At 44.9% G+C, this 10,189-nt stretch overlaps 1 protein-coding gene across 1 annotated transcript; it reads right to left on the bottom strand.

Moving 5' to 3' along the window:
* Positions 1 to 2,385: 2,385 nt before the first annotated feature.
* On the bottom strand, positions 2,386 to 3,085 carry LOC128101205 (UPF0729 protein C18orf32 homolog). The gene has a single exon (XM_052724102.1). The coding sequence runs from the start codon at positions 2,995 to 2,997 to the stop codon at positions 2,767 to 2,769; it is 231 nt and encodes a 76-aa protein (XP_052580062.1). The 5' UTR covers positions 2,998 to 3,085; the 3' UTR covers positions 2,386 to 2,766.
* Positions 3,086 to 10,189: the final 7,104 nt, after the last annotated feature.

The raw sequence follows: 10,189 nt of genomic DNA, 5'->3' as shown, positions 1-10,189 counted from the left end.
AACCTCTCCTTTTGCCACATGCTCAGCATTCAGGAGGCTTTAAAGAAATACTGTTGGAGAGCAAATAAATACGCACCTTTATTTCCCTAAGCACACCCTGCCTCTGTGATTCATTGAGGTGATTGATGTGGCAAGAATCAATAAGGGAAGGCTTGGGGATGAGGCTTCCTTCTACACTCATGGAGGAGAAGCATGAGGATTCTAGTTTGGGCAGTCTTGAATTTACACTATGAATCTTTTTTTTAAATTTTATTTTACAATACAATTCCGTTCTACATATCAGCCACGGATTCCTTTGTTCTCCCCCCCTCCCGCCCCCCCTCCCCTTCCCCCCAACCTACCCCCTATTTCCACCTCCTCCAGGGCAAAGCCTCCCCCGAGGACTGAGATCAACCTGTGCTCATTGCATGAGTTGGCTGTTTGAAACCTGGGGCTTATACACTATGAATCTGAACAGTACTGATTCTGTGACATTTGGAAAAGTGAATTTTCCTCCTAAATATCATGTTTTTAGTCTTCTAAGTGACAACATAACCACTTATTTACAATGTACAGGGCATCAGAGGGTGCAGAGGGATGCAAAATGTGTGTAATATGCAGAGGGTACAGAGGAGTGCAAAGTGTATGTAATATAGAGAGGATGCAGAGGGGTGCAAAGTGCGTGTAATATGCAGAGGATGCAGAGGAGTACCAAATGTATGTAATATGCAGAGGATGTAGAGGGATGCAAAGTGTGTGTAATATGCAGAGGATGTAGAGGGATGCAAAGTGTGTGTAATATGCAGAGGATGTAGAGGGATGCAAAGTGTGTGTAATATGCAGAGGATGTAGAGGGATGCAAAGTGTGTGTAATATGCAGAGGATGTAGAGGGATGCAAAGTGTGTGTAATATGCAGAGGATGTAGAGGGATGCAAAGTGTGTGTAATATGCAGAGGATGTAGAGGGATGCAAAGTGTGTGTAATATGCAGAGGATGTAGAGGGATGCAAAGTGTGTGTAATATGCAGAGGATGTAGATGGGTGCAAAGTGTGTGTAATATGCAGAGGTTGCAGAGGGGTGCAAAGTGTGTGTAATATGCAGAGGGTGCAGAGGGGTGCAAAGTGTGTGTAATATGCAGAGGGTGCAGAGGGGTGCAAAGTGTGTGTAATATAGAGAGGATGCAGAGGGGTGCAAAGTGCGTGTAATATGCAGAGGATGCAGAGGAGTACCAAATGTATGTAATATGCAGAGGATGTAGAGGGATGCAAAGTGTGTGTAATATGCAGAGGATGTAGAGGGTGCAAAGTGTGTGTAATATGCAGAGGATGCAGATGGGTGCAAAGTGTGTATAATATGCAGAGGAGTACCAAATGTATGTAATATGCAGAGGATGTAGAGGGATGCAAAGTGTGTGTAATATGCAGAGGATGCAGAGGAGTACCAAATGTATGTAATATGCAGAGGATGTAGAGGGGTGCAAAGTGTGTGTAATATGCAGAGGGTGCAGAGGGGTGCAAAGTGTGTGTAATATGCAGAGGTTGCAGAGGGGTGCAAAGTGTGTGCAATATGCAGAGGGTGCAGAGGGGTACAAAGTGTGTGTAATATGTAGAGGGTGCAGAGGGGTGCAAAGTGTGTGTAATATGCAGAGGGTGCAGATGGGTGCGAAGTGTGTGTAATATGCAGAGGGTGCAGAGGGGTACAAAGTGTGTGTAATATGTAGAGGGTGCAGAGGGGTACAAAGTGTGTGTAATTAGCAGCAGTGCTTGACCAGAGTACATTCACACATCATGGCCACTTGTCTCCTCCTGTTGTTGTTAATGATTATAATGTGGTATATGTGTGTGCACTTGTGTGCAGGTGTGCTCCCCTGTGTGTGCCTCTGGAGGACAGAGCAGGACGTTAGGTGTGTTCTTCTGTCACTTTCTGCTCATCAGAAAAGTCAGAGTCTCTTTATTGAACCAAAAGCTCACTGATCAGGCTAGGCTGGACAACCAAGGAGTGTTCAGGATCTGCCTGTCTCTGCCCTTCACCTGCTGAGGTTATATACGCTTGCTCCCATGCCCAGCTTTTCATGTGGGTTCTGGGGGTCCGAACTGAACTTTTCATGCCTGTACTGTTGACAGTTTAACCACTGACCCATCTCCCCAGTATCCTCTCCTCATGTGTTTTCTTTTTTTTTTTCAAGTTAAACTGAATGTTTAATGCATTTGTAGGAATAGAAGTATAGCAGAATTAGAATTTATGGGATTGACATTGATGTTGATATTACATTTTTCAAAGAAGCTTCCCCTAGTTCCTTCTTTTCCAGTTAACCCAGAGCAATAACTGTTCCTAAGTATCAGCTCTCCATTGTGCTGGACAATAATTACATCTTTCACACTTCATCCCATCGACTGTACTGTTTTACAGTTAGACTCATCCTGCTCAAGTCACAAGAGCCCACAGGAAGCGAAAACAGCAGCCAAATTTATGCGAAACAATGCAAAGGCCCACGGACTTCAAGTTCTGAGTGTCTGCTCACACAAACCTTCTATTTATTCATATTAGTAAAATGGAATAACAGAAATAAAAGCTACCTTAATGAAAAGAAACTCAGGGTGAGGTCATTAAATATAACTACTTACACTTTTAATATAAATATCATTTACTTCCTGATCAGTATCAGATAGCTAGCTAAACTGTTTATCTAGAATCCTGGTCTCAGAGAAAAAAGGCAAGAGACAAAGAAGGTGCTTCATATTACCGGGTCCATTTGAAAACAGCCAGGGGCTTTCAGGAAAACCGCGCTAGTCTTTCTTTTTATCAGAGACCTCTATTGGTCCTTTTGCGGGTAATCCAATGGTATCTGCACCCTTGCAGTCTACTTTGCCTGTATTTTTAGCACTGGATTCTTGTATAGCTTTTTTAGGCCATAGACGACTGACCACAGGGGAAACCAGAGGGAATAAGTATGGCTCCAGGAATTTTTTGAAGATCCAGAGCAGCACTGGAATAACGATACAGGGAATGCACACCATTGTCCCAGGCTTGAGTTCCTAAACGTGCGGGTCCAAGGATGACGACCAAACCGCCACCAGGGAAGAGAGGGAGGAAGACACGGAGGTCGATGGAGGTGCCGAGACCCATGGCGAGGGCAGGCTGCCGGCGCACCGCACAGCACCGTCAGTTCGAGCCGCCAGAGCCGCCAGACAGCGTCGCTGACAGAGACCAGGAGCTCCAGCCCCTCCCTCTTTTTTTTTTTTTTTTGAGACAGAGTTTCTCTATGCAGTTTTGGTGCCTGTCCTGTATCTCGCTCTGTAGACCAGGCTGGCTTTGAACTCACAGAGATCCGCCTGGCTCTGCCTCCCGAGTGCTGTGATTAAAGGCGTGCACCACCACCGCCCGGCCCCTCTCCCCATGTTTATAGTTCAGCTAAACATAAACTGTAGAAGAAAGGCAGTGATGAGCCAATGTCAGCGCTGAGGAGAGTTGTGCTCCATGCACAACTGAAGCTCCATGAAATGTTCAAAGTTAGAATCCACGGGAGTTTTAAGATGCCTCAAGCACTTTGTTGTGAGTGTGACTGCTTTGTTAAGATTAAGACTAGAAATGAACACACATAGAAATGCACCTAAGACTATGTTTTAAAAATTCATATTAAGCTGTATTTCCAGTAGACCTTTCACTGAGGTTGGAACCAGCAAGGCTAACAGTGTTCTCCAGCAATGCACCTGATGTCTAAAGCAGCGCAGGATGTTACAACAATGGAGCGTGTTAATATAGGGAAGAAAGCTGCAAAGTGGTCATGTTTACATTTCTATTTTTAAATAGTGTGTGTGTGAGTGTGTGTGTGTGTGTGTGTGTGTGTGTGTGTGTGAGAGAGAGAGAGAGAGAGAGAGAGAGAGAGAGAGAGAGAGAGAGAAGAGAGAGAGAGAGACTAATATAGCTAGCCCCAAAATTCTGATGTTCTATGCCTCTACCTCCTAAGTGCTGGGATTGTGGGTGTGTGCATGCCACCATGCCTATCTTAAATATTATTATTTTATATGGAAATTTGTAATGCTCAGTAAAATTAGTAAGCTAAGATTCGTCCAAGTTTCTGGGCATATGGCCTATATAGCATTCTAGAGCATTTTAATCATCAAGCAGAAAAAAACAGACATAAGCAAACAAAGAAACAAACAGTTCCAAAAAGTCCCTAGCCAATGAAACACTGACAATGTTTACTGAATTGAACAGTAATCTCCAACAGGTATTTGATTTTTGTTTCTTTTCCCATAATTAACTGCTTGATTTGTATCTGCTGCTTTGAAACTGACAAATTATAATTATGTATATTTATGGATTACAACATATTTCTAGTTTTTATTTGCCAAGTTACAATTGTGCATATTGATAGAGAATGATGTGATGTTTTAACATCTGTACACTATATGGAGCAATCAAATTAAGCTAATAAGCATATTCACTGGCAGGATTCTCTAGGGCATCAGAAATTATAAAATAAAAAATCATCCCGAGTGAGGTAACCTAGACCCAGAAAGATAAAAATGGTATGCATTCACTTATATGTGGGCCTAGTCTGCCCCTGAATGCCTGGAGGACTTCTGGGGGTTCACTGGTCTGTACTCCACATCGGAAGGCTGAAGACTGTGGGCTTTGCTGTTGGTGATGGATGACAAGTAGCAGTTGCAGCAGCAGTGGCAGCAGCAGTGGCAGCAGCAGTGGCTGTGGTGGTCCCAGGGTAAACACACTCACCAGCAAGAAGAAGGACAAACATCAAAATGCAACAGCTTTTCATGTTTGAAAACATGAAACACAAAAAGCTTTTTCTACAGTTTTTTGCACACCTTGGATCTGGGCCACAGCCCAGATACAGAAACTGATGCCCACTCTGGGGAAGGATCTTCCTCCCAGGTTAGTTTGTCCCCCCCTAAAAAAAACCAAACCATCCTCATACACCTGCTCTGAGGGGCGTCTCTTAGTTGATTCCAGATCCAACTGACAACCAAGATTAACCCTTACACAGGCTGTAGACTACACCTCAAAATGCTTTCCTTCTGGTTCACAGAAACTGTTCATGCTTTGACCAAAATGGCTGTAGTAGTACACATCTTTGCTAGTGCTGGGCACAAGGATTCTCCATTTTCTACATCTTTACCAGTACTTCATCCTTTAGGTAGTAGTCACTCCAATGGCTGTGCAGTGGTACTGGCATTTTACTTTGCATTTCCAAAATCATTAGTGTTAGTGGTTATTTTCTTCATACACCTGTTGACCATTCATATATCTTTCTTAGAGAAATACATGATCAGATGTTTTGCTTATGTTTAATTTTTGTTGAGGGAGGGGAGCAAAGTGTTTATTGGGCTTACATGTCCTGGCTCACAGTCAATCACTAAGGAAAACAGGACAGAAACTCAAGGCAGGAACATAGGAGCTGAAGCAGAGACCATGAAGGATTGCTGCTTATTGGCTTGCTCTCCCTGACTTGCTCAGCTTGCCTTTTTCTATAACCAAAGGCCATTTGCCCAGGGGTGGCCCCTCCCACAGTGAGTTTGGGCCCTCCCACATCAATCATTAATCAAGAAAATGTCCCATAGACTTGCCAATACAGTAGAGGCATTTTTCAATTGAAGTTCCCTCTTCCCATGTGACTCTATGTTGTGTCAAGTTAACAAAAAGTGGATTCTTGTCAATATGATGTGTAAACGCATCACTATTAAACCATAAGCTTTCCTTTCTTGTTTATGCCCAAGTTCTCATGTTAATAATAATATTACACTATATACTACATTATACAATACAGCCCCAAATCAGGCTGTTTCTTGCTGTTGAGTCATTTAAATTGCTTATGTGTTTGAATATCAACCTCTCATTGAATATATGGCTTACAAATATTTTCTCTCTGTGCGGTATAGGCCACAGATCGCAAATTTAAGTATGGCCAGCAGAGGCTACAAGTGTGCAAAGAAGGAACAGTACTAGGGTGAAGATGACTGTGGTAAATATCAGGCTCTCATCGTGTACAGACTGAACAACAGAGTTAGCCAGGACTGGGTTCACAGGTTAGACCTGCCATTCTGCCTCCATGCCCTAAACTGATAGTGTCCAGTTTTCAGAACCATAAAGAAGGAACTCCAGAACCTTCCTCCCTCCCTGTCTCCTTCCTTCTGTTTTGTTTTTTACCTTGATTGTCATTTTAATTTCATTTCAGCAGTATTTTAAAATTATACATTATTTACTATTTCCTTTCATACATTTGTCTAATTTGGTTTATATTTTCACTCTTGGGCAATATTTTGACTTTACTGTTTTTTAAAAAACATTTATTTGTTTTTATTTTTTATGTGTGTGTTTTGTCTGGGGCTATATAAGTGCACTGCATGTTTTCAGTGTCTGTAGAGGCCATAAGAGGGCGCCAGAATTCCTAAAATTAGAGTTAAAGGTGGCTGAGAGCTCCCATTTGGTAGTGGTGAGGCAGAACTTGGTTCCTCTGTAAGCACTACTAGTGAGTGCTCTTAACTGTTGAGACATCTCTCCAGTCCCCCACCCTTTCTATTGAGACAGATCTCACTGTATAGCTCTAGCTGGCCATAGCATTGAATTCACAGAGATCTGCCTGCCTCTGCCTCTTGAGTGCTGGGATTAAAGGTGTGAGCCAGTACCTCCTGGCTGGAATTTTCTTTTCATTACGTTTTCAATTGAAATAGAATTACATCACTTCCCTTTCCTTTCCTTGAACTCTTTCCACGCTCCCCACTTTCATATTGATAGCCTCTTTATCTTTGATTATATACATTATACACATGCATACACATGTGTGCACCCACACACAGAGGTGTGTGCACAAATATGTGAGTCAAATGGTCAGCCACAGATTCCAATCAAATCAGTAATTGTTGACCTTTTAAAATTTATTATTTATAAGGGCCAACTGTTATTTAGATGTACAGTAATGCGTAAATCATTAAGGAAATCAGGTAATTTGTATATAAACCTATTATTTTTAGATAAAGCTGAGATAGTAAAATTTGTCAGAGTCAGGGCTTGGGAGCTGTCAGGGTTAGTGTTACAGGAAGCATTATGGTTAATATTGCCATGAGTCCACAAAGAGAAAGGGGCATTGTAACCCCCCTCCTCAGCACACACACGTATGCAAAAATATGGTAGTCAGGTGGTCAGCTGTGGATTCCAGACAAACCAGTGATCATGATGAGTCCCTTTTTGTAGGTTGGGTGCATATGGCTTCAGGGATGACCACTCTGTATGGGACAAACACCAAGAGAGCTCATCCCTTGGAGAGGCTAATTCTCCTTTCTCAGCAGACAATAGTTGCGTGTAGTTCTTTTCTTTAGGGGCGGGACTCCACAATGTTCCTCCTTCTACTTTAACATGTCTGTTGATATTGCTGTTATTCTGGTCTTAGAAGCAGCCATTTCTAGGAGATACTGTTTCACTGCAGACTTCCTGGGGTTCTGGCTCTTCCAGTTTCTGCACACTTTCTTCTGGGATGTTCCCTGAGCTTTGGATGAAGGGATTTATGTATTGGGGCTGGAATCCCCATGGTCTGTGGATCTCTACTTTGCATCCAGTTGGTTTTCTGTGACGGTCTCCATTTCCTTTTCTTTTTTTTCTTTCCCTTTTTTCTAAATAAGAAATTTTTTCATTCATTTTACACACCAATCAAAGATCTCCCTCTTCCCTCCTCCCGGCCCCCCAGCCTCCTCCTCCCATCCCAAACCCCTCTCCCACCCACAAGAAGGCAAGGCCTCCCATGAGGAGGCACATCCAGTAGAGGCAAGTCCAAGCCTTTCCCTCTGCCTCAAGGCTGCACGAGGTGTCCCATCATAGGTAGTAGGCTCCAAAAAGCCTGCTCATGCACCAGAGATGGATTCTGATCCTATCGCCAGGGGACCTCCCAAACAGATCAAGCTACACAAACTGTCTCGCCATACAAAGGTCCTAGTCCAGTCCCATGTAGGCTCCACAGTCATTGATCCAATTTTCATGAGTTCCCTCTAGTTTGGTTTGGTTGTCCCTGCATGTTGCCCCATCATGATCCTGACGCAGTTGCTCACAGAATCCTCCATTTTCTGTAAAGAAAAGCTTCTGTGATGAGGAGCGGTAGCCACATTTGAAGGGATCAGTATTGGTTCAGGCCCCCAGGACCAAGTTCTCAGCACAAAGGAGATTTACCCCAGAGACAGGGAATAAGAGACAAAGACAGGAGACAGAGGACGAGGGAGAAAGGGAAGGGAACAAGGGAGAGGGGTAAGGGATATTTGTCCCAGAGGGACAAAGGACTGCCTCTGGATAGAGGGGAGACTGCCTTGACCCACAGGCAAATGGCAGTTTGTAAAGAGAAAAGGGAAAAACCCATGTGAGGATGAGGTGTTTATTTTTTTAAAATTTTAACTTTTTATTGATTCTTTGTGGATTTCACATCACGCACCCCATCACTCATCTCTCCATCCTTTAGTATCTTCCCTCTGCCCTTGCAAACTTCTACCAACAAATAAAGTAAAAGTTAAAAAATTTTACTGCAGTGTGTCACAGTAAGTCACATAGTGTTCCCTTTAGTCCATATATCTTTACATGTAGATGTTCATTGCAAAGAGTCATTGGTCTGGTTGGAGGTCTCTGGCATCTGCTACACTGTTAATACTGGATTCTCTCTGGGGCTCCTCTTGGATATCCTGTTGCTGCCCTGTGTTGTGAAGATCCTGCAGCTTTGGATCTGCAAGACTGACCCCTTCACATGCTCCAGCAGTTCATAGATGGGATGGTGGATGGGGTGAGCCGACGCATGGCCCTGGATCTGGCCCTGGGTGGTAGCTGAGTTGGTCAGCCCACCAGCTCTCCTGCATCCCCAACCCCAGGGCAAGTTCTCCAGCACTGCCTTGGCTAGCTCACTCAGTGCTGCAGGCAGCAAGGGGTGGGGCCAGTTCTCCTGCTTGCAAGCCCTCAGGGCTGACTCACCCACACCAGCACCACCAGGGCCAGCTCTACTGTGTTGCCCAGGCGAGGTGCAGGGTCCCTTCTCCCCAGTGCTTCAGCCAGTGAGGGGCAGGGCCAGTTCTCCCACTCTCATGACCATGGGGCCAGCTCTCCCACCTGCTGCAGGTGGTGAGGGGTCAGGGGAGGGGCATCTTTCCCTTGTCCATGCCACCACAGGACAGACAAGTAGCAGGGCCAGCTCTCCCGTGCTCATGTCCCCAAGGCCAGTTTATATGAGCCTCCCACAAACCCTAAGCCCCAACAATAGGGTCAGCCCTCCTGTGTTGCCTGGGCACGGTATATGCAGTGCCCACTTTTCTGAGTGCTGCAGCTGGCCAGGGGCAGTGGTATCTTTCCCTAGTGCCATGGCTAGGGAAGGGCGGGGCCAACTCTGTGCAAATGATATCAACATGGTCCCCAGCAGCAGTCCAGACCAGGGACATCCACATGGCCTTTAGTGGTAACATGGGCTGTAGACATCAGCACAGACCCCTGCTGCTGCATGGCATTGGACTCCAACATGGCCCTCAGTGGCAGCATGGGATGGGACTTCACCATGGGCTCAGGTGGCTTCACAGGTTACTCACATTAGACTGTGTCTCTCCACCCTCCTGTGTTCAGATCCTTCTCTCTTCATAGTGCTCAAGCTGTTCCTCTTTCTCTGTCTCCCATCTCTCCACGCCACACTTGCACATCATAGTGATTCATGCTGCAGGCGGGCCACGCATTGGGCAGAGTCTCTGAGTATCTTCTTCCTGCCCACTCTGTGTGGTAGTGGGTGGGGCCTCTGGGTGTCTTCAAGTGTTTGTCCAACCCAAGGCTTCTAAAGGAAATAAATCTCTGGTCAAGGTTTGTAGCATGAATCTTAACAGTTCTTATTAATAAAATCAAACCTGAGGCCAGTTATTGGGGTCAATGCTGGTAGATCAGAGAGACAGAACAAGCCACAGCTATCTCACCTTGCCAGATCCTCGGCTGGTCTTATCTCCTCAGACTGGAGGCCTCTAAGTCCTCATCCCAATGGGTCTCAGCTGATCTGCTGCTCGAAAGCCTGAACGCTTAACCAGGCCAAATGCTTAACCAGCCAAAAACCTAACCAGACAAATGCTGCTAGTTTCTGGTCCTCACGCCTTATAAACCTTTCTGCTTTCTACCACCACTCCCTGGGATTAAAGGCTGCTTTCTGGGATTAAAGGCATGAGTAACCATGCCTGGCTGTTTCCAATGCGG

The sequence above is a fragment of the Peromyscus californicus genome, unplaced genomic scaffold (assembly GCF_007827085.1).
Source record: "Peromyscus californicus insignis strain IS unplaced genomic scaffold, ASM782708v3 Scaffold_7__1_contigs__length_154581171, whole genome shotgun sequence".
Taxonomy (NCBI): domain Eukaryota; kingdom Metazoa; phylum Chordata; class Mammalia; order Rodentia; family Cricetidae; genus Peromyscus; species Peromyscus californicus.
This window is presented reverse-complemented; position numbering and strand designations above follow the sequence as displayed.